The 27,583-nt window shown below is 34.4% G+C and overlaps 3 protein-coding genes and 1 non-coding gene across 4 annotated transcripts; 2 read left to right on the top strand and 2 right to left on the bottom strand.

Annotated features, from left to right (window-relative positions):
• Positions 1–8,731: 8,731 nt before the first annotated feature.
• Positions 8,732–10,770, bottom strand: LOC108198185 (uncharacterized). Its single transcript, XM_017365953.2, has 4 exons — positions 10,469–10,770; positions 10,136–10,283; positions 9,755–10,063; positions 8,732–9,634 (listed from the first exon to the last, which is right to left on the bottom strand). Exons 1-4 carry the CDS (start codon positions 10,768–10,770, stop codon positions 8,732–8,734), a joined length of 1,662 nt encoding a protein of 553 aa, XP_017221442.2.
• Positions 10,655–10,761, top strand: LOC135148560 (small nucleolar RNA R71). The gene has a single exon (XR_010286640.1). It is a non-coding gene; the product is annotated as a small nucleolar RNA R71 (small nucleolar RNA).
• A 2,342-nt stretch (positions 10,771–13,112) lies between the features above and the next one.
• On the top strand, positions 13,113–13,876 carry LOC135148486 (vicilin Cor a 11.0101-like). The gene is made up of 3 exons (XM_064083725.1): positions 13,113–13,169; positions 13,407–13,589; positions 13,673–13,876. The coding sequence occupies exons 1-3, from the start codon at positions 13,113–13,115 to the stop codon at positions 13,874–13,876; spliced, it is 444 nt and encodes a 147-aa protein (XP_063939795.1).
• An 11,545-nt stretch (positions 13,877–25,421) lies between these two features.
• Positions 25,422–27,186, bottom strand: LOC135148487 (uncharacterized). The gene is made up of 3 exons (XM_064083726.1): positions 26,022–27,186; positions 25,589–25,665; positions 25,422–25,508 (listed from the first exon to the last, which is right to left on the bottom strand). Exons 1-3 carry the CDS (start codon positions 27,184–27,186, stop codon positions 25,422–25,424), a joined length of 1,329 nt encoding a protein of 442 aa, XP_063939796.1.
• Between the last annotated feature and the right edge of the window lie 397 nt (positions 27,187–27,583).

Here is a 27,583-nt window from a genome sequence, read left to right on the forward strand (position 1 = left end):
TGACTATAAGCGCTTACTTAATTGTATGCGAGTAAATTTCGCTATGCGATTGATTAATATATGAGTTATTGCGATTAGATAATAATTGTGATAGTTGTCGCTACGCGATTTTATGAAAATTGAGATTATCATGAACTAGCGATATTCTGTTAATTGCGAGTAGGCGATAAAATTATACTTGTGGCCTAGAATCAAATCGCTTGCAATTTCTTGTGTGATTTAGAATTTTAAATTATATTTGTGTGACTTGTATAATAGAGTCCTGATTATAGAAATTTCTTTTAAAATAATTTCTTGTTCAAAATTTTTGAAAATAATTTTATAAAACTTCTAAATTCTCATAGTATTTATAATATTAATTTTGTGATTTATGGAATTATACCTTATTTACTAAAATCCATTCTTTTTATTCATACTTTTATTAATTTGTAGATTACTAGAATGAACTTGCATGCATTTTTGCTTATTAAAGGGTCCAAGGCTAAGACTGTAAATTCCAACCCCACTAACTTGCTACTTTACCTCTTTAACCTTGCATGCAATTTTGTTTCTATTAGCAAGAAGGACCATAGTGTGAATTCTACATTCCACTCACATTTTTTAGACAAGTCAATGCATCAAAACTCTCAAGCACTCTCATTTTACACACCACACCCACCCAAACACTCTCTCCTCTCCTCTCCCTCACCACTCTCGGCCGAACCCCAAACCCTCCTCATTCTCCACCATTTTCTTTCATCTTCTTCATCTTATCAAGCTTGACAAGCCAAGATCTTCATCATCTAGTGAAGTGCCATCATTTTGAGGTTAGTTTTTATGTTGCATGTGGTTGAAGCCGAAGTTTTGAAGCCTTAGTTCTTGTGAACCCAAGGTTTCGACTAAATGGCTTAAAGAATGGACATGATGTGATCTTGGAGAGGTGCTACACTTCTATTATGACAAGTCACACTCATTTTTCATCACATTTGGCAATGATTTCAGAGGATCCGAATGTATATGTATAATGCCCTTGAAGGTTTCATGAGTTTTCGTTGTGATTCTTGCTTGTTCAAAAGTTTTGATGGTTAAAAAAATGAAGTTTTAAAAATCTTCAGCCCTTGCATGCCTTGTATCTTTGATGATTTAACATGTTATAATGCTTGTATATAAGCTTTAGTCATTGCATGTTGGTATATAAAAAGAACCGAGACAAAATGCCGTGAATCATGTTCTTGAGCCTTGTTATGTGATTTTTATGAGTTGCATGCCATGGTTCTTGTGATAAAATGCTATTTTAGACTATATATGGTGATATGAGATTATGGTCAGTAGGTATCACGGATTTATCATGCTTATTTGCTTCGAATTTTTGCTTTAAAATGCTAAGTGGTGGCTTGTCTTGTAATGTGTTGCCTTGCTTATCTCTACAACTGATTTTCATGCTTAGTTTATTGCAAATGGACTTCATGTGATGTTAGTCAGTATATGTTAGTGTAGTTTAGGGCTTTCTTTGGTTGGTTGTTGGTTAATTTTGGTGTATTGAAGGGAGTTAAGGTGAAAAGAGACACTTTGGTCATAGCAGGGCAGAATTGTGTACCATAAGTTTAGATCTTTTTAGGTGTGTTTTAGTAAGGACTTGGTAGTCCTGAGCTCAGGGGAGTTGGGACTAGGTTTGTACATACCTCCAGTAGCTTTAGAATCAATAAAAACCTCCATTTAGCTAGTTGCACACACACATTTTAGAGAGTAGCTCAGAACAGGGCACTTGAGGTAAATTTGACTTTTGGTTAATAAAAACTATGTCATAGGTTAGGCCTTCATGGGGCCTTAGTTTAAATAAGTTTAATGGAGTCTTAGGAAGCTTAAAAATTCATTAAAATGGATAATTGAATTAGATAATTAAGTTTTAAGTTGGTAAAAACAGGGTCGTGTGGTTAGCAGGCGTAGGCAGTTCTATGTCAACTTGACATGGAGGCCTAGAGAGGCCTGAGTAAAGCCTTGGTATCAAACCAATTGAAAAAGTTAGCTTTAAGTCTTAAGAAGCCATAGGAGTCAAAATTTAACCAAGGTACAATGTGGGAACCTATGTTTCTGCCAAGGCACTCCAAGGGGTGCCAAAGTGTCTAAGCAGGGGAGTCCAGTTGGGACATTGGGTTTTAAAGGTCCTTGCAAATGAGGCCTTTGAGTCATATCACCTAATAGAGTTAGTTTATAGTCCTATCAAACTTTGAGAATTGGATTGGAGTGAATGCCTTAGGTGGAGATACCTTATTTCCACCAAAACATCCAAGTGACACCATTAGAGTCCCATTTAGGAACCAAGTAATTAAGGGTGCATTGCATCTGACTGCGTCACGAGTGAGGCCTTGACCTCCTGATGAGTTTGGGAATTAGATTTAAGTCACATAAGTTAGTAAGATTCAGTTTAGGTGAAGGCACTAAGTAGAAGTGCAATATTTTGCCAAGGCACACAAGTGGTGCCAAGGTAAGCATTCGGGTAAGTCATATTACTGTGCATTGTATTTGTGAGTCTTGTGCCAAAAACTTGTTGCGTAAAATACTGATGTGCAAGTATACACAATCGCAAACAAGTAATATAGTAATAAATACCAGATATCATTCCTCAAGGACTATTTAAATGGATCTATCACAAATAATATCTAACAGTCTAGTTATCGAACACACAATAAATCGGTGATGGTTTTTATACTAAAACTAAATTAACCAACTAAAATTATACTAAAGAGATTAATGAGTTTCAAATATGAGAAGATAAGTCAGGATAATTACTTCCCCCTAACACAAGAATATCCGTAAACGAGTCGCGAAATATTGCAGCAAATCACAATTTACTAGCTAGAATTCAACGGTCATAGGCTTTTCTCGAAATCATTATGGTATAATTCCTACAAATAAACTAACATATGTCTATGCCAATTTATTATTCGGAATCCAATTAAGCATCAATTCACAAAACTATGCATGGTCACAATATATGTCTATACCGTAACTAAATTATAATTCAGAGATATAATCATGCACCATTCAAGTTTTGTGTCAATTAATCATAACCCTCTCAGTATTATAATTAACTCAATAACCCACTAGATTTGATCAGACAACAGCAAGTATTAACTTGAAAACCACTTGAATGAGTAAACCACAAAATCGCATACAATACTCTTTAACAAAACACCAAAATCCTCATGCTAGGGTTCCATAAGAATCCCAACTTTATACAATTAGTTCATACTGAAAGTATCAAAATCAACTAAGAATAAGAAACACATGTTCATGATAACAAGAGTTAAGGAGAGAATTCTAAACAAAGAGATGAAGAAACAAATCCACTGAATGTCTTCAATGACTGAAATCTTTTCCGTCTCGCTTCTTCTTTCTCTCTATGCTTGTGCCTCCTCTCTATCTCGTACCGTGTATCACTAATCAGGTCTGAATACTAAACCCTAATATCTATTTTAAAAGTATTTTTAATGAATTAATGAAAATACAAGGAGATTTCCGAATCAGAATAGAATTCCAAAAGAGGAAATTCGTAGCTTTATTTTGGACTCTTATTCTGGGCTGATGCGGCTGGGATAAAATTTCAAGACCACTTCTGAATTAAAGGCCTTGTTCCAAGCTTCGCGTGGGCTCTTGAATCACTTAATTTGGACTTACAGAACTCCAGATATTACCCAAACAGTGAATATTGCTGCGCAGCTAGCTTCAAAATCCGAATTTTATTCAAATTAATCACCAATCCTTGCCATTTAAACTACAATCCATATCTAATTAGAATTCCTTGCATCCTACAATAAAACATTAATATTTATTAAATAAAAATCCAATTAATTACAAAATAACTAAAATACAGGGACAATATTAAGATAAAATGCACGCTTATCACATCCCCACACTTAGCATTTTGCACGTCCTCGGGCAAAGAAAAAATGTCTAAACTAACTAGTACCACTTCCGTAGGTGATCACGGTTGCATTTGGCATATGCAACAAGACCTTTAAACCCCTAGACAACTCTAGTGGACGAGTAAGGTCTCGTGAGGGTTTATAGTGAATATACCCACAAAATCCATTATTTTTGTGCCAAGTCCCAAATATGCCACATACATGAATGCAAACTAAATGAATATATCACAATTCCAATCATGCAAGTATCAACCTTGTTAACATATAATCCTCAGAAAATGCAACAGTCAAGGTATTCATCTATCTCACATATTAGTCATGCTACTCTTTCAATGCAAGCGCGGAGTGCATCGTGTGTGTGTTCAAAATGCTCTCTAGTGAAACAAATAGAGACCAACAAACTTCAACAGAGTCTTAACCATGAGTCGTTAATCAGAATAATGCTTAAACACTCCGTTACATTGGAGTCAACTCTCGCTTAGGGTCACCAAGGAACTTCCATGCCTCTCATATATTTTTTTCAGTACCTATTATTTGGTGTGTATGTGCTCGGTCTAAGGTCGGGACGCTTCTCAGGGTGAGTGAGTTACGACCATCATAAGACTTCACCAACCAAATTGTTCACACATGCAATTTAGGTGGCTTATTTGACCGTGCAATGGTTGAGATCCCTAAAGATTTATGCACTAATACCCATTTAGCGAGTGTTGGGTCAGCAATCCCAAACCATAAAGGCTTTGGGTTACTAGGCACAAGTCCCCTCAGACTTAATTACTCGAGTATTAATGAGCCCAACCTAGTCAATTATACCATCATTTTTTTTCGTGAACTTTATTGCTACTACAATCTTTTTTCAAATTTTTCTTTCTATTTTTTTTTTCTAGAAAGGCATGTATATCCCAAAGTTCACCCTTACTTAAGAATTATAGACTCTAAGCTCAAAAGGGAATAGTCAAAATTCTACGCCCGACTCATAGCTAAAACTCAAGAAATAAGCTAGTCTAAAATCTTGTCTCTAGAGCATTATACAGTGTCTTTAGAATTTCCGCACAAACAACTTCTAAGCATGCACAACATCACATATTATCAAGATTACAACCAAGACATTATGCAAAATAAATCATCATAGGATGTCAATATGGTATAACAAACTTTCATGGAATTATAAAAATGCACCTAAAAAAATTAAAATAAAAAAATAAAAAGTGGTCTACTAAAAAAAATGCATCTACATGCTCTACAATTAATGCAACTAATATGAGTCAAGGCAAAATAAAAACAAAACAAAAAATTATATATCTAATTCAAAATATATTATTATTATTATTTTTTTTTTTTGGTGAAGACCCCTCCCCACACTTAAGTGGTTCATTGTCCCCAATGAATAATATAAATATATAATATAATGTATTAATATTATTATTAATTATAATATTGCAAAAGAAATACAATAGAAAAGAAAGCTCCCTGATTAGCCGCTTCATATGATCCTATCAGAGCTAGCAACTGTTTCACATTATTAGAATTGCTATCCGGTTGTTAACACAGTTGAATTGATAGTCCAGTGGTTGGAAGTGTCATATTAAAGCTTGGACACCTTGAAGGTGAAGCTTGGGAGTTTGATACCCACGCTCGACTTTTTTTCCGCACTCGAGAACTCAGTATATTCTGCGGAACAGAAGAAATAAAACGCTGGTTTATACCTACTGTTGCTTTTCAAAAATATACATCCAGCTATCTTTTTTTACAAATTTCTTTTTTTCCAGCAAAATTTAAATAAAACACTGAGTGTCTTAATTAAATTATTCTCTCAGCTACAAATTACCTGAAACACTTCATAAAAATTCATCAAGGCATCATGTGGGAGTAAAAAAAATGAAATAAAATTTGGAATTCCTAAAAACAAAATTACAAAAATATATTATATAATATAATTAACTTACAGAGACCTTGAGTTACCTCCCAAGAAGCGCTTTTCTTTAACGTCTTTGGCTAGACGTAACTTCTTTTCAAAGCTCCATTAAATGAACAGAGGTCTTGTCACGAGCAACTCGACCTCCCCAGTAATGTTTCAACCTTTGTCCGTTCACTTTGAATTCACCCCCTTGATTATCGCGCAATTCCACAGCTCCATAGGGGTACACCTTGATGATAGTAAAGGGTCCAGACCACCTAGATTTCAACTTACCGGGAAATAATTTTAGCCTGGAGTTGAATAATAAGATTTGTTGCCCCGCCTCAAACACTCGAGATTGAATGTTTTTATCATGCCATTTCTTTGTCTTCTCCTTGTAGAGCTTATCATTCTCATAAGAGAAAAATCTGAGTTCCTCTAACTCATCAAGCTGTAACATTCTCTTTTCACCGTCCAGTTGCATGTCAAAATTTAAATTTTTTAGAGCCCAATAAGCTTTGTGTTCAAGCTCAACTGGTAAATGACATGCCTTCCCAAAAACTAAGTGATACGGAGACACACCCAACGGAGTTTTGTATGCAGTACGATATGCCCAAAGAGCCTCATCTAATCTTGTAGACCAGTCCTTACGGTTCGGATTCACAACCTTCTGAAGAATACCCTTGATTTCTCTATTGGACAACTCAGCTTGCCCATTAGTTTGAGGATCATAGGTTGTGGCCACTTTGTGTCTCACATTATACTTAGCCAATGCATTGGACAACAATTTATTCACAAAGTGCGTACATTCATCACTGATGATTGCTCGTGGAGTTCCAAAGCGAGTGAAGATATGTTTGTCCAATAACTTGACGACAACCTTGGCATCATTAGTGGGATACGCATCAGCTTCCACCCATTTGGAGACATAATCAACAGCCACCAAGATGTATTCATTTTTGTAAGAAGGAGGGAACAGACCCATGAAATCAATTCCCCACACATCAAACAACTCTACCTCAAGAATATTTGTCAAAGGCATCTCATTCCTTCTTGATATATTTCCAACTCTTTGACAACGATCACATCTAAAAACATAGGCATGAGCATCCTTAAATAAAGAAGGCAAAAAAAAACCCAGATTGCAATACCTTTGCAGCTGTGCGTTTAGATGTGATCAGCACTAGTAGGATATGAATGGCAGTGGAAAAGAATATCTTCTACCTCATAGTCAGGAACACATCTTCTTATCATCTGATTAGAACCTTGTTTGAACAAATAAGGCTCATCCCAAAAATAAGATTTCATGTCATGTAAGAATTTCTTCCTTTATTGGCTAGATAGATCTGGTGGCATCAATCCAATAGCTAAATAATTAGCAAAATCAGCATACCATGGTGTAAAATCAGAGAGTTGCACATTAAACATTTGCTCATCTGAAAATGTCTCTCTGATAGGAATCATCAAGGAAGATTCATCAATGTACTCCATTCTCGATAAATGGTCAGCCACTTGATTTTCTACACCTTTTCTATCTTGTATCTCGATATCAAACTCTTGAAGTAGAAGCACCCACCGAACCAACCGAGGCTTTGCATCTTTCTTTGCAATTAAATACTTTATTGCCGAATGGTCAGTGAAGACGATCACTTTCGTGCCAACCAGATAAGAGCGAAACTTGTGAAAGGCAAATACTACGGCAAGAAGCTCTTTTTCAGTCACCGTGTAATTCAATTGAGCTCCAGTCAAAGTACGACTTGCATAGTATATAGGATGAAATACCTTGTTCTTTCTTTGACCCATGACTGCTCCTACCGCATAATCACTAGCATCACACATTAATTCAAATGGTAAGCTCCAATCTGGTGCAATGATAATAGGTGCAGAAATCAACCTTCGCTTTAATTCCTCGAAAGCCTTTGTACATGCCTCGTCAAACAGAAAAGGAGTATCATTCTCCAATAATTTGCAAAGCGGCTTAGAAATTTTGGAGAAGTCTTTATTGAATCGTCTGTAGAAACCTGCATGCCCAAGAAAACTTCGAATGCTCTTAACAGAGGAAGGTGGAGGTAACTTCTCAATGACTTCAATCTTCGCCTTATCAACTTCGATTCCCTTCATTGAAACTTTGTGCCCCAACACGATTCCTTCCTTCACCATAAAGTGACATTTTTTCTAATTGAGTACAAGATTGGTGTATTCACATTGCTCCAAAACCTTACCCAAGTTATAAAGACAATTATCAAAAGAATCCCCAAATACTGAGAAATCATCCATGAATACCTCTAGAAAGTCACCAACCATGTCTGAGAAAATAGCCATCAAAGATCTTTGAAAAGTTGGAGGGGCATTACATAGCCCGAATGACACCCTTCTGAAGGCAAAAGTACCATAAGGACAAGTGAAAGTAGTCTTGTGTTGATCTTCGGGAGCAACTGTTATCTGATTATAGCCAGAGTACCCATCAAGAAAACAGTAGTACTCTCGTCCAGCTAGTCTATCCAACATCTGATCAACAAAGAGTAATGGAAAGTGATCTTTTCTAGTGGCTTTGTTCAGCTTCCGATAATCAATGCAAATTCTCCAACCGGTGACTGTTCTCGTAGGGATTAATTCATTATTTTCATTTTTTATCTCCGTGATTCCACCCTTCTTAGGCACACACTGAACTAGGCTCACCCATGCACTATCCGAGATCGGATAAATAATTCCAGCATCTAACCACTTAATTACATCTTTCTTCACCACTTCCTTCATAATAGGATTCAATTAGCGCTGACCTTCAATTGAACCTTTGGCACCATCTTCTAACAAGATTTTATGCATGCAAATAGAAGGGCTAATACCTTTGATATCTGCAATACTCCACCCAATAGCTTTCTTGTGATTCTTCAGAAGCTCTACCAATTTCTCTTCTTGGGCAATAGATAATTCAGCAGAGATAATAATAGACAAAGTGGAAGAAGGTCCCAAATAAGCATATTTCATAAGGAAGAGCCTTTAGTTCTAACTCTGGTGGTTCATCAATTGATGGCTTAGGAGTCTTGAACTCCCTTGACGACAGATCCAATGACTCAAAGCGTCCCCTAGTTCTTGTAACTTGTGAATTTGCATCCAACCAAGCTAAGAGTTCAACATTATCATATCCCTCTTGAGAAGCATCTAATATTAATTGCTCCAAAGGATCGTGAGAAAAATTAGAGTCTAATTTATCAGAAATTAGCTCATCAAATAAAGTGATAGCTGAGCAATCTTCTACATCATCAGAATATTTTATTGTTTTAAAGAAATTAAAAGTCACCTTTTCATCTTGAACCCTCATAGTTAGCTCATCGTTTTGCACCTCGATGAGAGTTCTTCCTGTAGCAATAAATGGTCTTCCCAAGATAATGGGAACCTCTCGATCAGCCTCATTATCCAACACGATGAAATCAGCAGGAAATATGAACTTGTCTACCTTGACCAAAACATCTTCAATCTTTTCCTCTGGATGAGCAAGAGATCTATCAGCTAGTTGAAGAGCGACAGTAGTAGGCCGAACTTCTCCAATCCCCAATTTTTTGAACACCGACATAGGCATCAAGTTTATGCTAGCCCCCAAATCACATAATGCCATTCCACAATAAGAGTCACCAATAGTGCAAGGAATAGTGAAACTCCCTGGATCTTTCATTTTTGTAGGTAATTTATGTTGCAAGAATGAGCTACACTCCTTTGTTAGAGCTATAGTTTCAAACTCCCCCAACCTTCTCTTCTTCGTAAGAATGTCCTTCATGAATTTCACATAGTTGGGCATCTGCTCAAGAGCTTCTACAAGAGGAATATTGATGTGGAGCTGTTTCAAAACATCAAGAAATTTCTTGAACTAAACATCCTGTTTTTGCTTTTGAAATCGTTGGAGAAATGGAGGTTGTGGAAATGGAGGTTTCTCTGAAGAAGACTTTGGTGGAGATACCTTGTCATTCTCGTTTTCTTTGTTGTCAGAAATTTTCTCATTTCCACTAGGTTCAACAGAATCATCATGTTTGGCATCAATAACAGTGTTCCCCAAAACTTTTCCGCTTTTGAATGTCATGGCTTTACAATGCTCATTCCCAACACCAATAGGCTTTTCGGTATCGCTAGGGAGAGTGCCACGTGGTCGATTCCTTAGTTCATTAGCTAGTTGCCCAACTTGATTCTCCAAGTTTCTTAAGGATGCCGCTTGACTTTGGACCAGAGCTTCAGTCTGAGATCTACTAGCTTCATTCTTGATGATGTACTCCTTCAACATATTTTCAAGTGACTTAGACTGAGGTGCTTGTTAAGAAAATCCGGGTGGATAATTGGACTTTACGTTGCCATTTGAAGTTCCAGAATTTGCCCCTTGATTGCTCCAAGAAAAATTAGGATGTTGCCTCCATGACTGATTGTAAGTATTCGAGTAAGGGCCACCCTTGTTTTGATTTCCCATGTAAAAGACAGATTCTGGATTTGAAGGACAACTATCGTAAGTATGAGCCTCACCGCAAAATACACAAGAAATATTCTTGGTTTGATTAATCTGTGAACTGAGGCATTACTCCTTAGATTGATTACTGCCCATGCTCAGATCCTTGAGCATATGCTCCATAGATGCTAGTTGAGCCTTCATCGAAGTTATAGAGTCCACATCATAGATTCCAGCTACCTTTTTCCCTGTTTGAGCTCAAGAAGATGACCACTTATAGTTGTTGGTAGCAATTGTTTCAAGAATTTTTCATAAGCCTGATTATAGGACTTAGAGAGAAGAGCCCCATTTGATGATGCATCCACCACCATCTTTGTTTGAGCATTGAGACCATTATAAAAAGTCTCCATCTGAATGCAATGAAGAATACCATAATGAGGACATTTCCTGAGTAATTCTTTAAATCTCTCCCATGCATCATACAAAGATTCATCATTCTGCTTTTGAAAAGAATTGATCTCATTCCGGAGCTTTGCATTCATATTGGGAGGAAAATACTTGCTCAAGAACTTTTCTGTCAAATCATTCCATTTGTGACTGATCCTGCCGGTAAAGAATTTAGCCAGGTTCTAGCTCTGTCTCGCACAGAATAAAAGAATAATTTCAAGCGCAAGGCATCTTCAGTTACTCCTTGAAATTTGAAAGAATCACTGATCTCCATGAATAGACGAAGATGAAGGTGAGGATCCTCGGTAGGCATCCCACTGAATTGTCCAATAGTCTGAAGCATTTGGAACATGACCGGCTTCAACTCATCATTAGCTGCTCACACCAATACTTCATTATTGTTAGCCTAGTTATTAGTTATAACTAGCTTATAACCCGTGCAATACACGGCCGTTAACATATTTGTTATTTTATCGTATATAGTTTAAATTTAATTAATTTTATTTTAAAAATAAAATCATGATAGAATAATGTGGTTAAATAAATATTTTATTTACCAGTTGATAAATTTTTTATAGTTAAGTCCATCAAATGGCTAATTAAAAATTATATCGAACATATATATTTTAATGAGAATGTTAAAATATATTTTCTACATGTTATAATTTATAAGAAGACCTGTAAACTCAAATATAACTAATCAATCAACCTTTTAAAACTTGGTTATTAATAATTAATAATATGGTATAAAAATATTTATAGGTTAAAGAGACGCATGAAACCAAATATCAACCTAAATTTAATATTTTGGTTTAATAGATAATAAAAACCTATACTATAACATGTTATAAATTCAAGAGCTCTGTAGGTCGAATACTAACCGGTTCACCAAACTCAACTAACCGATAGTATATTATAAATTTGTAATATTTCTTTTAATGTGAGATCATTATAGCATTTTAAAATAATTTTATATATGTATTTTGGTTGAATAATATCACATGTTATTTTAGTAATTAAATATAATGATATTATATTTTATATATATGTCGCCCATGTTAATTTTAAAAGCTCGATTTTTTTAGTTAGAAAATCTAAAAAGGATAATGGTTTTGGGTTAAAAAGGCAATTACTATGTCGCTCGACGTTATTTTTGAAGATTTTAGTTATTAAAAATAATTGGTTATATAGACATCCCCGTACTCCGGCCCAAGTACCGACCGCCCGACTAATATAATAATATTATATTTTTATAAATATGTCGCTCGTGTCCGTATTAATAGTAAAAGATCAAAATTATATAGGAGGAAGATCCTAAGGAAACTCAGCTTATCAAGAAAACCGAGAAACCCTCTTAATCACCGTTGATTTTATAATCATAATATAAATTATGATTTATCAAAAAATCAATCAAATCTAATTCATAAGGGATATTATATATATATATATATATATATATATAGGCAAGTGCTCAAATGAGAACCCACCTTATTGTGAGAACTGAGAACCAATCACAGCCACTTCTTTTTTATATCTAAATTTAATCTTAACCACACGATTTATAATACAGTTTATTTTAATCCCCCATTTTTCTCACCCGACTGCCTTCGTTCTCTCCACCCATCCCCACCGTAGCTACCCTAACACCTCCACCGCCGCCCCAACCGCCGCCGTCGGCTTAGCTTCCCCCCTTTCTCTCTCTAATATACATACGACATATACATACCCACATAAAGTTATCACCCATCTTCGTCATCCACATACCTCTATCTCTCACCTCCATCGCCCATTCGTTGCCCAACCCCATCGCCGGTCGTCTATTTTGTAGCTTCTATTCGTCGATGTTTCACGATTTTCCAGCAAATTCTATAGATTCAGCTTCAGTAAAGTTAGTACCATTTTTATCGACTGATGGATCTGCTTTAGCTTCAGGAATCTCATTTCCGGCTTCTTCCCCTAATTATTTTTTGTAAATTTGGTATTTTCTCAATTTTTATTGATATACGTTCATTTTCAGGTGATTTTGGGTTGTAGTTGATGATTTGTTAGATATTGCGGATCTGTAGACGGTGGTGTTGGAGGTGATGTGGTGGTTTTGTTTAATTGTAGTGTTTTATAACTAAATTTGGTGATTTTTGGTACGATGCTGGTGATCGGAGCTGATGAATGGGGTTGGTGGCCGGATTCGTGGGCAGATACAATTCTGGATGTGATGAATTTGATAGTTGAGTTCTGGTGATTCATACTTAAATATAGTGATTTTTGTTATTATGTTTGTGGTCGGGGTTAATGGACGTTTGGTAGCTGGGAAGAAATAGTGGCAGGTTGTGGTGATTTTCGGTTGTCGATAGTGATTTTTCGGTTGCCGGCAGTGATTTCTCGTTTTCTGGTGGTGATTTTTTATTTGATAGTGGTGATTTTCAGGTGATTGCCGAAGATGGTGGTGGCCGGAGAAGGTGGTGGTGGTGGGTTTAGAAAGAAGATGAAGAAGGAGGTGAATTTTTCATAATTCCTTGAAGTTTGCCACAGTGTTCAAGGAATTTTTATTAAGTTCTTTGTGTATACTTTTAAGTGCTTTGTGCATATTTTATACTTATGTGTATTTTTATACTTCTAAGTGATTTTTTGTGTATACTTAAGTGCTTTTTGTATACTAGTACGTGCTTTGTGCATTTAATAAAGGCTTTAATTCAACATAACAACAGAATAAATGCTTTGTGTACTTATTTAGGGCTTTGTGTGTTTTCGGTGGCATTTGCCTTTCGGAGGTGGTGAATCAGAGAACAATATCAATATCTTAAGGCATAATCCTGTTGAATCAAATGAGTTTGGTGAGCTCTGTGAGGTTAAACCTAGTGACTTTAGGCCGCTCGAAGATTTTGATGTTACCATTTCCTTTTCTAACATCACACAGGTATGTTCATTTCATTCTCATTTGATATGTCGATGTTTATAAATGTATTTATTTGGGTGATCTTGATTAATGTGTTGGTTAAGGTAGGCATGTCAACTATCTTCTTCGATTCCAAGGCAATTAAGATCTTTGTGGTGACGAATGGAGCTGGGCAACTTGAAATGGCATGTCCGCACTTGGCACAGGAGCAGGGCCAAGGACAACAAGGCCGGTGTGGATTTCAGGAGGGCCAAGGACAACAAGGCCACGGAGGCTCACAGGAGCAGGAGAAAGAAACAAGGCCGTGATGGGAGTGATGAAGATTAAGTTGAAATACTTTATTACTTTTCTCAATTTTTTAAATGAAGACTCTGTAATATCATTTAGGAAATTATAGCATGATTTTCTAAGACTCTGTAAAGACAATATTTGATGATAATGTCAAGATTTAGTCATTGTTTTTAGTCCAGCAGTTTTTTTATCTTAATAATTTCTGTACAATTTTTAGTGGTTTGTAGTATAGGGCTTTGATTTTGTTTTTAATACTGGTGTTTCAAAGTTGTCATCATCACTGAATGTTGGAATATTCCTCATCGTTTGAGTAACGTTTTCATGACCATCATCTTCGATATTGCATGGAGCGGAAGATGATGTTGTTGGAAAGTTTTTTCTCTTTAATCTTTTTCTTTGCCTTCTACTGGATCCTGATACAAGAAAATATATCATTTAAAATCACGCACATGTAGCACATAACAACAGATTAGATTCCTTGTGTATTTAATATTTATTTATTAAGTGCTTTTTGTATACTTCTCAGTGTACATAGCAAGTAGTAAAGGTAGCACATAGCAAGTAGTGAAGGTACGTATAGCAGCAATCATTTATTTGTTAAATAAGACAGACATCAATTTTAGAGAAATTTATAGTGAGAAGTTACTGGAGACCAATATCAATATCAGTAAAGGTCAAGGATATGAAATCACATGTGAAATAGGTAGAAAACATAGAAAAAGACAGATATAACAAGTAACAATCAGTTGTGGCATTCAAAACTGATGCTACTGTACTTGAGGTATTTTGAGTGAAAACAAGACACGTGATGAATAAAAAAACTTTCAATACTTAACAGTGAGGACAAATAGACCAACAGGAAATAAGCATGAAAATTATGAGTCTATGAGTGCAACTATGACCATAGTGGCTTTACAGAAATAAAAATTTCATAGCCAGTTAGTGTCTTCTACGGCAGAGTTATTCTGACATTCCAAAGGAAATGTATCGAAAGCAAACATTTATACCTATGATGCTCTTGAAAAAACCAATAGAGATGCCAAAATGGGGTTTATAACTAAGCATAATGCACATTTTCAAGGATATAGAAGCTAAACTCATTACCATACTTGAAAGAAAAAATCTGTGTTAAAAAGAAGGCACATGATCAGGAAACACTTTTTTCAACAAAAATTATCACCATACTTGAAAGTATCCGTGTTAAAAAGTGCTTTGTGTATAATTTTAAGTGCTTTGTGTATACTTTATAAATTAGTGTATTTTTTTTATACCTCTAAGTGTTTTTTGTGTATACTTAAGTGCTTTGTGTATGCTAATAAGTGCTTTGTGCATATCAGTGTAACTATGATAATATAAATTTATTAAGTGCTTTGTGTATAATTTTAACGGCTTTGTGCATACTTGTGGAAATCACTTTCTTCTTTTTAAATGGGAATATATCAGAAAAATCTCTGTATAGCAGTGTCATTCTAGCTGTTTCAGCTATATCATTTACTTCCTTTCTAATTGACCTAATATGCCAAAGCAATATTTCATCCAGATTGGAATTTGCGGTACAACATTCTGGCAAAATAAGGGGGTGCTTGCCTCAGAATCTAAAGGCCAGAGTACCAATTTTAAATGTACTAATTAAGAGCCATCTTCAGATCATGTATATTATTCGTGCTATTAAACACACTAGTTTAAATTACACCTAGACATCACAACTAAAACACCTAAAACACTAAGTAAGATCAAATAAAGCACATAAAACAAAAATAGATCATTAAAAATTTTGACAAACACATGAAGCAAATAAACATATCGCTGCCTATTACAAAACCTTTGAGCACTAAACTACAAATACATAATTAGTGCTCTGCACATCTTAAACCGATTAAATCATAAACAAAACCCTAAGCAAAGTTTTTAATTAAACACGTATTCAAGTTTCTTCCAATACAGTTAAAACTAAAAATTAATACAAACTTATTAATTTTGCAAGTGATTTAGTGATAAGCACTACACAAAAACTAACTAAAAACACATGCATACTATATATACGACTCACATACCGTTTTTAGTGCTCGAGATATGTTTTGTTCATCTAAGCACGAAATTTGCAAAAAAAAACAAAGCGTCTAACCATCAGTGATTCGTAATGATGCATCTATTTACATAACTACTCAAATTTGAAGTGAATCGTTTAGAATAGTGAAAGGAACAATGTCTACGAACACTTGCAAGAACAAACTGAGCAACGCTAAGCAGCGATGAGCAGCAAAACACGCAGATTGAGCACCGTTGTTGAGAGTTTGTTGTAATTTGGGGGTGATTTGCGAGTAACAGCTTGAGTGGGTAATGGTTTGTTGGACTTGATTTTATTTTTTAAAACCGATGTTTAAAATGTTATGTTAATGGGCCTAATTTTGTTCCTAATTTTAAGCCCAGTATCTAGTTCTCACCATTTAAAGTTCTCACTAGAGTAGCCCTATATATATATATATATATATATATATATATATATATATATATATATATATATATATATATAAAAGAAAGTTCTATGGAGACTATATTCTTTGGAGGCTTTAGAGATTTAATCACAACCATCCATTTCTTACACATCCAAAGGCTGCAGATATTTGTCATGCACATCCCTTTTCTCTCCCTATCCTGTCATGTACTTCTAAATCGGTGAACAAGAAGCACTACTTCTAAATCCTGCAGAACATAAAATCATAATTTCATAATATAGGTGTTCAATCACCGAAATCCTAAAAAATAAAAATAATAATTGCATACAAAACAAAGATGTAGTTGGACATTGCTATGATTGGCACTGAACTTATTGTCATTGTCCTGCAACAAATTGAATTTGCATTCATTGTCCTCAACGAATTGAATTTGTTGCAAGACAAAATAATACTTATATATATCACTAATATGTGGGACAAATTATTAATATTACATCACTAGAATTGCATGACAAGAATAGTGTAAATTATAAAGATAGTTTTGAATTAAAACTATATAAAACAAGAAATGCAGGACAAGAATATTAATAACACATTATTAGAAATGCAGGACAAGAATAGTGTAAATTATTATTAATAGATTACTAGAAATTCAGGCTAAGAAATGCAGGACAAAGAATATTTAATCATGTCGATTAATTGCCAGATTATTTTAACGATAGATATTGTAGTCTCTAAGGACTCCAAAGTTTTTGGTCTCCATTGAGCCCAACTATATATATATATATATATATATATATATATATATTTATTGATCTTACATGTTTAACTTGGCTTGTTATTAAGTATTAGTTTGGTATATTATTTTCAATAAAGAATCAAATTTTCAATTTAAATGTAACTTCAATTGAGGAAACTGCCTCGATGTTATCACTACAAGAAAATTGGCCAAAAGTCACCAATTAAAAGCTAAAAAAATAAACAAATTTTTTTTTTGGTGAAATTACCATATAAAAGCGAATGGAAGCAGCAGTGGTGGCTTATCAAATTCCACCAATTTTGGTAGTATTTATTTAGTTTTGACGGGAGATTCAAAATTTGAACAAAATAAGAAGTGAATTGGAAAAATCCAAAATTTTATAAAAGCGATCAACCAGACGTTGACTTTTATATAGAAGCTACCGAAAAAATTAAAAGCTGCACTCTTAAAAGCCACCAACTTTCTGCGGTCGCTTTTGATCAAAAGCGACCGGATTTTGACGGTGACTTTTAATAGTTTTTCTTGTAGTATATATAGTAGTATATATAATGAGATAAGAAATCTCCTCCTAGCTAGTAAGTGCCTTTATGGCAAATAAGATGGTCATAATGTTTGCTAAAAAAAAAAGATGGTCATAATGTAAATCGACACTAATATTGCATTCAATTGGTTGGTACTACATGGTTGATCACCAATAATCAACATTAGTGTTGTTGAATTAGTTCTTGACTTTTCCATCCCTCGAATTTTGGCCAGATATCTTGATTTATAGGCATTCTCTAAAATTATAAGATAGATTTATTTTATCTTATTCATGATATATGGATCGCATATCTAGTTATTTTAATTAATTTTAGAGTTTTTAATTACTTACTCATGCTATTACATTAATTTTAACTCATGCTATTACATTAATTTTAACTCATAGGCTCAAAGTCACCCATAAGAATTGAGTTTGAGACTCCACTTGATGATAATACAGGAATTATTGATTTTGGATGTTTTGAGTAAATTTATAATTATATTTAATCTTTTTAGAAATGTTATTACTTAAAAATTATTAACATCTTCCAAAATTTTAATGAAGTGTATATATTCAATTAAAAAGTATATTTTTAAAGATATAAAACAAAATATAATTATATTATAATTCATATTTATGACAATACTTTATCTTTTTTCCATGTGTGTGTGTATTTAAAAACATAATACAACTAAATAATCTTACTATACTAAAAATATATTAATACTTTACATGCGATTGTGAAACAAATCAACATATTTCGAAAACTGAGTTTTTCTTGTAAATCTTTAATTATTTATCCAATAACCGATATATATTGTAGGTAAGAGAATAAAAGATATATATAGAAAAAAGTCAGAGAAATGACAAAAAGAAAATGAATTACCTTCTTCAATAGTCATTGAAGCTTCAATCACTATTGAAGAAGGTAATTCATTTTCTCCATCAAATGATATCTTTTAATTACAGTTCTCTATTGAAGCTTCATCTAAGCCCATGCCATATGAATGATTAATATTTTTCTATCAACAGATATTTTGATCTATCCATCACATGATATCTTTTAGTTACGGTTTTTTTTTGATAAGCAAGCATTCATCCATTAAAAATACAGAAAGGGTTAAAACAAACCCCCCTCCGGGCTAAGCCCAAAATCCAAAATTATACAAACCAGAGTTTGAAAATTTAAGCATAAAAAAAAACTAGCGAATAAACAGACTGAAAGAAACTGAGCAAAATAACAAGGCCCAAACAATGGCCCAAGGGAAATGAAACGTCATGAGCTAGTCGATGTCCTCGAGAGCTGCATGACCATCGTTGCCACCAGCCACCGAACCAGCATTGTTTCCCCCACCAGCCTCGGCCTCCTCAACTTCATTCATCATCCATTCCTGCTGCTGCTGGAGCTGAGCTTGCTGTGCCTCATAATCCTCCTCGTCCACCACCATGAAATTCCCTGCTACAAGCCCTAACCCCATATCCAGGTGCCATAACTCACTCACACGACCAAAAGGTTCATAGATTCTTACCGGAGCAAAGCGAGTTGCAGCACCATCCTCCGCCAAGTAAGGAGCAAGGGCATTCTGACTAGCAACCATTGTCCTTTTCCTTCAGCCTTCCCAGCCTTACCCTCCTGTTGAGCTGTGGAACAAGGCTTGTGTGTCTTGGGTCCACAAACCAGCGCCAATCGTCCCATTCTCGAAGAGCCTCTGCAGCCTCAGTTTCTAGCTCAATCCGTCGGCGTCTGAGTTTGAAAGCCAACTGAAACCCTAACATGAAGGACCACAACTCATTTGCTCTAGAGTTTATGTGACCCATTGTGCCTGAGATCATTGCCAAGATCACACCATCTTCATCCCTTACTACAACACCAATGCCTGTTGTTGCCGTTTGGGAGGGGAGGATTGAAAAACACAACATGCACATTGATCTTAATGAAACCCTCTTCCGGAAGTGTCCATTCCTGTGCCATACTCTCTCTCTCTCAGTTTTGTTATTATGAAGAAAAAACTCTAGATGGAAAATGAGGGGGGAAGAACACTGAGGAGGGATAAATAGCTACATTGTAATGATGAGTTGAGTCTTTTCTTCTTCCCCAAAACATAAGCTGCTCAAGAAACCATCCCCATTGGCTTGGAGAAACCCCATATATTTGGGAAAACCGCGAGAATAAATGAGGCTGCTCAGCTGAGATAAATCCAGACAAATAATTTGCTAGCTAATGATAGCCTATAAATATTAGGCATTGAAGGGGTTATTTGATTTTCTGAACATATTGGCCACTGAGAGGGTTTTCAATTATAAATATAATTTAAAAAACTTTCTTTCAACACCATGCATGTAACATATTGCCTCTATTAGCACCCTGCACCGCTAAGTCATGTGCTGCTAAGATTTTGTAGCGAGGGGAAAAAGAGAGTTTAATATCTAGGTTTTGAATTATTTTAATCCAAGAATCTGAACCAGCAATTTTTAAATTTCCCGCTCTTTGATTTAGAAAATCCTCAACTAAGAACAAACAATCAGTGTTGATCTGGAGCCTTCCTTGAATGATTCTTTGTGAGGCAAACGCGTCTGATACAAAAAGTATGGCTTCCTTTTCTGCCTCTCTAGGGGAATTTGCTGAGGATGGGCCAGAAAATATGAACATAGGTTGCCTTCCCTGTCTATAATACAGCCACCAATACCAGCTTTTGGAGCTTGATTGAACACAGACCAGCTGCCATCCGTATAGGCTATAAATTCACTATTCCACCAAGTTAGGTCCTGAAGGAGATCAGATTTTCTATGCAGAAGGGCCGCACCTAGTGGATTAACTAACCAAATGTTGTAGATTTCTGATGGAATATTTAACTTAGCCCTCAACCATTTAAAACATCTGAATTTCATGAGATCAATTGTAGACCTGAGGGGCTCCCATTTGGAGTTGAAGACAAAATTATTTCTCCTCAACCATAGAGACCACAGCACTGATGCAACACAAATTTTCCAGACTAAAGCTATGAATTGTCCTCTGAAGATGAGCATGGTATCTTTGAGATTTTGACCAAGTTTCATCTTTTGATGCCTATCCATAGCCCACCAAATAGCAATCTGATTCCAGACTGCTTTAGCCTCCAAACTTGTCCAAAAAATATGATCTGCAGTTTCCTCTTGGTTCCCACATTTTAGGCAGCCTGGTTGGAAAAATTGACCCAGTCTCGAGTTGAGAAGTTTACCAGTGGGTAATGCTCCTGCTTCCATTTTCCACAAAAAGAATTGAATTTTGTGTGGAACCTTTATTTTCCATATTAGATTCCAGTTTCCTAAGTAATTAGGATCAGAGGAGCCTAGAAGATCTTGACAAGCTTTAGTGCTATAGCTACTCTGGATTGGCTTCCAAATAACACAGTCAGCAGTGAGGTTCAGATTAGTAGTAGCTAGGATATCAACTAGTTCTAATGCCATGTCTACTTCCCACGATCTTAGTATCCTAGTCCAAAATATCTGATCCACTGCTAAGTCAACACCTAAGCTCTTAATGTCCTTTATACTCTTGAACTAGAGCTTAGATATTCTATAAAGCCTTGGGAGTTTGATGTAGAGAGGACCATGATCTGACCAATTGTCTTCCCAAAATAGGACTAGATTACCAATTCCCACTTGCCAAATAAATTGTGATGGGAGAAAGAAACTGGAGATATCTGGATTTGAAGATAAGCTCCTAACACCCTTAATGAATTCAGAACACTGAACTGAGTTTCTGCAGAGGGTGAGATTTTCATGGTCCTACAAGTTGTATTTGTCCTTGATCAGCTCTCTCCATGGTTTCCCTCTGTCCATAACCCATTTCCACCACCATTTGCCAAGCAGCGCAATATTCTTTCTTTCAAGATCAGCCATTCCTAAGATCAGCCATTCCTAAGCCCCCATTTTCCTTTCCAACACAGATTCTTTTCCAATTGATGTAATGGAGACTTTTATTTGCCCACAGGAAGCTTCTTCTTCTTCTTTCCAACTGGTAAACAATCCCCTTTGGCACTTTGTAAAGACTGAACCAATAGATTGGCAGGCTATTCAGTGTGGCTTTAATGAGGGTGGCTCTCCCTGTCATATTTAGGCAATTCTGTTTCGACTCAGCTAACTTCTTATTAAATTTACTGACTAGAGGTTCCCAAAACACTTTATTTCTGGGATTGGCTCCTATGGGGCACCTAAATAAGTGAATGGAAAATTGCCAATTGAACATCCCAGTGTTTGAGCCCATCTTTGAAGATTTGAAGAGTCCACCCCCCTTGCATATAAGAAACTTTTCTTTAGATTTATCTTGAGCCCTGAGGTCAACTGAAAACATTGCATCGGTTTTTTGCAATTCTGAATGCTTTCTTCATCTTGTTACGGAAATTAAAATGATGGTGTCATCTGCAAATTGCAGATGGCTGATTTCCTTTGACTCATTTTTAAATTTGATTCCTTTGATGAGACCAAGTTGGTTTGCTTTATTCATCATCAAGCTGAAGACTTCCCCAACTAAATTGAACATATATGGTGAGAGTGAATCCCTTTGTCTAAGGCCTCTTTGGAAATTGAACTCTTTAGAGGACGGTTAACGAGTATTTCTATATTAATGATTTTTTTGATTTAAGCAATACATACCCTCAACCAGTACTTCTCATCCATGGATTGAGCCTTTATTCACATTAATTGAATAAAATTGCTAAATTGATAATCTTTTTCACAGTTTAATTGATATATAAGAATATTTGATTATAGAAACAGTCCAAGAATTATAGGAAGTGATGGAGTAACATAATGAGCGAAAGGCAAGCCTTTTACATGGTAAAAGGACAATGGGGACTAGAGAGGCCTCCCACCTGTTCAGGAATGGTAGGTGAGATTAAGAGTACCACCTTATTAGAAGTGAGAATGTAAGATAAATAGGGGCTAGTTGCAAAAATGTAGGCTAATACAAACTTTAATTTAATTTCAATTTATATGAATTTTTTTAAAAAATATTAACACATGTGCTGATTGGCCATGATCCTCAACAGCAACATGCACGCACTTACAATAAAAAAAAAATAAAAGAGCATTTATAATAAAAAGATGGAGTATTATTGAGAAAATTCTAATATTTATTTCATTGCTCATTAACAACTAACATAAATGAATTAAAGGTAATAGAAAAATTATAATTGGTCCCCAAATTTGAATTACCATGGAAGTCTGTTCAAATGTATTTTTCAATTTGTTCAATCTTTTGATGGGGCACAAAAAAGTAAAAAATTGATTATATATGTGTAATTTGGATAAATTTTTCAAAATAGGAGTAAATTTAATTCTTGTTGATTTATTTATAAATGACAATAATTTGAGACTAAAATTTAATAAGTACTTTTTACAAAAAAATTAAATAAATACAAAAATATATATAAAGTCAACTAATTACTAGAGATTTGGTTATAATTCAATATTGCAATAAAATTTTGGGTAAAATAAGATATTTAAATAAGTTGGCCAATATGGAAGACTTCTAAATTACAGGAGACTCCTCCAAGATGGGCATATGAAATTCTGCATGCAGCTCGGGAATCCAGCCTAAGCGAGGTATAGTGCCTGAAATCTGAGTACAATGATCAACACACTCCCCACCTCCATGTAGCTGCATGTGTTGCTGTTGCTCAATGGTTAGATCTTGATATGCTTGATTTACCGCACCTTGACGCATGGTTCCACACTAATTTTTTTAATGTGACCTACTTATTATTATCAGTATGGTAGAATTTTTTTTATTATTTTAGTATGTTACTATTTCATAAAAACCTTGCTATTAAAGGAGAAATCCAAATCTATCTTCCTAATAAGCTCTACACAACATGTGTATTCTCTATATATTACTAATCCTCCCTATTATTTTTACTTAAATATATGACCTTGCAAATCTTAAAAAGTTTTTAATTAGGATTTAAAGAATTTTAATTATTAGAATAAAATTACAAACTATGTTTTGAAATATTTCATTGGTCCGGATATAATAAAAAATAGTTTTTGACCCGTGTATATGTTTAAATATAATAATAAAATAATTGACTCATTCACATAAATGAATTTAATTCGATAATATGATAACACGCACATCATGAGTCAAGATGTGTCACTAACACTCATATAATACAAACATGAGTAAAACGATGGGCGAAAATTGGATGGCATAAAGGTCACAGTCCCAAAACATAAACAAAAACTACTAATTTTTATTAAAACCCAAACTTATGTTATCATCTTAACACGATGGGCGAAAATTGGATGGCATAAAGGTCACAGTCCCAAAACATAAACAAAAACTACTAATTTTTATTAAAACCCAAACTTATGTTATCATCTTAACATTGATAAAAAAAAATGTCACAAATAACCAAATATGTCCAACATATTTTTAAAAGTGAATCCAAGTCTATTACAATTCATACATCACAAAACCAACTCAGTGGTGAATATAAAATCATAGCTACATGATAACCCAATTCAGTAGCCATAGTCTTACATGAATTGGTCTCTAGAATTGCACTATCTTCCGGATTTAACTGAAATGATTAAAGTAAATAGAACAAGAGTTAGCAAAATATGATTGAAAAGAATATAAATAATTTTACCACATGAGATAAAAGAACTACACCATAAGCAAGCCCAAACAAGGATTAACTAATTGTCAAAGATAATGTAGGCCAATATTGACTTTCAATTTCAATTTAAATGAAAAAGAATTTAAATCAGTAAGATGCATGTGGTGAGTGAATGATCTATAGATAGATAGCACCACGCACACACTTGAAACATGTCCCATGTCATAGTTTAAAATGCTCTAATGAAACAATTAGGAAGCTAAAAAGATAAAACATATATTTAATTAAACAGAACAAAGTCACTAATTTGTAACACGTGTTGACAATTCAGAATTATAACCATTTGAAATTTATAATGAAGTCAAATCATGAACTATTATGACTTATCTTGAACTTGATAATAATCGTAATAATGACTTATACTGAACTCAATAGTAATCGTAATAAGCAACAATAATAATAAAAATGCTATTTCATAGGATAATCAAGTTTAAAATGCTCTAATGGAACAATTAGGAAGCTAAAAAGATAAACCATATATTTAATTAAACAGAACAAAATCACTAATTTGTAAAACATGTTGGCAATTCTGAATTATAATCATTTGAAATTTATAGTGAACTCAAATCATGAACTATTATGACTTATCTTGAACTCAATGAAAGTTGTCGACAAGAGAATGAAACAATACTATGTCGAGAATTCAAACTAGTTTATTGATAACTAAGAATGTGAAAGAACCATATTTATATTCTCAACTCAAAATATAAATTAATAACTCAAAATATATATTTCTAAAATGTTGAACGTGATCAAAACAAGTTCCTATAAGTAGATCTGAACTTATTGACAAGTAACATAATTCTTGTAAAGTCTGAAACATACATGTCTATGAATGGCTTATCGTAAACTCTACGAGAAAACATGTCGTAAACTCCCAAATAGCATGGCTATTTACAATACACTTTATTTTCATTCATCCGGGTGTAATTAACTTATATGAACATATATTAAAGCCATTGATATTAAACAAAGTATGGAGATATCACTTATATAGTTTGTACTTACTCATTCAAGGAGGCTTTGGTGTCCTTATCCGGCTCAGAGTTGAGGACCACTGCCACCTGCCATAAGATTGAATTGATAAAGGTGTTAGTTACCGCCAATCAAACACACTTTAATCAATTCTCAAATAATTAAATACATTTCTAATTAAGTAGTTTAATTATTAGTATAATGACCAAGAAACTTTCTCCCACCAGCAGTTTGTGCGGATAACAGAGACCGTTTCATGAACATTCTCACCCTCTGCCATCAAAATAAAACAATGTTACCACATCAAAATGAGTACAATAACAATTCAATTTAATCAAAATATTGAAACCAACCTGTAGATGACTCTTAATGTGCTCAGTTGTCAACCCCCTCACATTCATTTTCTTAAGGATAGCTTTTGGGGTGGCATCTACAAAAGTAAGAAAAATCTATGATAATAGGCAAAATATAAAAAATAAAAGAACATTTATAATAGGAAATATGTAATATTATTGATAAAATTGTAATATATTTCAGTGATCAAATAATAACTAAGATAATGGAATTAAGTGGAATAGAAAGATTGTGATTGGTCCCAACATTTTAATTACCATGGAAGTGTTTAATTGTTTTTTCCAATTTCTTCAACTTTTCAATGGGGGCACATTATAATGAAAATTCATTATATATATGTAATTTGGATAATTTTCTCAAATTATGTGACAAATTTAATTCTAGTTGATGTGCTCACAATATTTTTAGAAATAAGGAAGACTTGGAACTTACTGGAGACTCCTCCTAGTTGGCTGATTGCACTGAGAAATTCGGCATGCAGCTCGGGAGTCCAGTGTAAGCGGGGTTTATTGCCAGAATGTTGAGTACCATGACCAACTCCCTCCCCACCTCTATGTAGATGCATGTGTAGCTGGTTCTCAATAGTTTGATCTTGAAATGTTTGATTTATGGCAACTTGATGGTTCTCCATAGAAGCTTGAACAATCATGGGTTGGTATTGCTGATTAATGGCTTCAGGTTGTCCAACAGATACTCCAACTGTGAGAGGTGGCTGGGGTTCATTCACAGCATGATATTGCCCAAATGAATCTGAAGTCATTATTTGTTGGTGCCCAATTGAAGCCTCAAAATTCATTGGACTGTATCCAGTTTGATGGTAGGACACTGATCCTGGTAAAAACTGGGGCCCGGACTCCTCGTAGTTGGATCCATGGTGCACCTGTGACCCTGGAGTAATCATGGGTTGGTTTAAGGATGACTCTCCTGCAGACCAGACCTGATTCACATCATTATTAGTGTATGAGTAAAATGATGTATTTCCATAGGAGGAAAGATAAGATGTGTTTTGATCAAAGTTTGGATGATATATCTGGTGAGAAAAACCGGTACTACTGTTTTGTGGGGGATGATGTAAGATTGACTCAGGAATGGACATGGCTTGATTGTGAACTGAATTGTGACCAAAACTATTTGAAGGATAAAGAGATTGATAAACATCAGTATCAATATAACTAGAAGAATTTTGACCTTGATGTTGTACTGAATTGGGACCAAAACTATTTGAAAGATAAAGAGATTGATACACATCCGTATCAATATAATCAGAAGAATTTTGACCTTGATAGTGTACTGAATTGTGACCAAAACTATTTGAAGGATAAAAAGATTGATACACATCAGTATCAATATAATTAGAAGAATTTTGACCATGATGGTGTACTGAATTGTTACCAATACTATTTGAAGGATAAAGAGATTGATACACATTAGTATTAATATAACTAGAAGAATTTTGACCTTGATGGTGTACTGAATTGTGACCAAAACTATTTGAAGTATAAAGAGATTGATACACATCAGTATCAATATAACTAGAAGAATTTTGACTGGGGAGAGAAGACATGTTTTCATCAAACTTTCTTTGAGCATAACTCATTTTTTGGTGATAATGATCTAGGATAATTTTAATATCTATGGAGTTTACATCTTTCTATGGTCTTAATATAGTCCACACCTACAAGTTACTGGCAGTAACGTATTTTATTTTTATATTATAAAATTCAAAATATCAATTAGTATTAATAATTTATTAATTGGACACCTACTGGATTCATTATGAATTTATATATATGATACGTTCCATCTAGAATCCACCTCTTACTTCAAAACTTATAATTAAAAATGTATTATATTATTACTCATTTTTATGCACATTTAATTAGTTTGAATTCATTTTGGGTCCACACAAGATAAGTGTCTTACAAATGGTATCTACCTTGTCTTCTAGCTGGCATCCACTTTTTATTTCAAAACTTATGATTAAAAATATATTA

Source organism: Daucus carota, chromosome 8, assembly GCF_001625215.2.
Source record: "Daucus carota subsp. sativus chromosome 8, DH1 v3.0, whole genome shotgun sequence".
Taxonomy (NCBI): Eukaryota; Viridiplantae; Streptophyta; class Magnoliopsida; order Apiales; family Apiaceae; genus Daucus; species Daucus carota.

Coding starts and splice junctions, on each gene's coding strand:
- LOC135148487 (XM_064083726.1), bottom strand. CDS start 27,186: ATGAGTTATGCTCAAAGAAAGTTTGATGAAAACATGTCTTCTCTCCCC. Junction 25,666..26,021: donor CCAACTAGGAGGAGTCTCCA/GTAAGTTCCAAG, acceptor TTACTTTTGTAG/ATGCCACCCCAAAAGCTATC. Junction 25,509..25,588: donor ACATTAAGAGTCATCTACAG/GTTGGTTTCAAT, acceptor TTTTGATGGCAG/AGGGTGAGAATGTTCATGAA.
- LOC135148486 (XM_064083725.1), top strand. CDS start 13,113: ATGGTGGTGGCCGGAGAAGGTGGTGGTGGTGGGTTTAGAAAGAAGATG. Junction 13,170..13,406: donor GAAAGAAGATGAAGAAGGAG/GTGAATTTTTCA, acceptor GTACTTATTTAG/GGCTTTGTGTGTTTTCGGTG. Junction 13,590..13,672: donor CCTTTTCTAACATCACACAG/GTATGTTCATTT, acceptor GTGTTGGTTAAG/GTAGGCATGTCAACTATCTT.
- LOC108198185 (XM_017365953.2), bottom strand. CDS start 10,770: ATGAATGCAAAGCTCCGGAATGAGATCAATTCTTTTCAAAAGCAGAAT. Junction 10,284..10,468: donor GAGCTCAAACAGGGAAAAAG/GTAGCTGGAATC, acceptor TACTTACGATAG/TTGTCCTTCAAATCCAGAAT. Junction 10,064..10,135: donor CTGGAACTTCAAATGGCAAC/GTAAAGTCCAAT, acceptor AATATGTTGAAG/GAGTACATCATCAAGAATGA.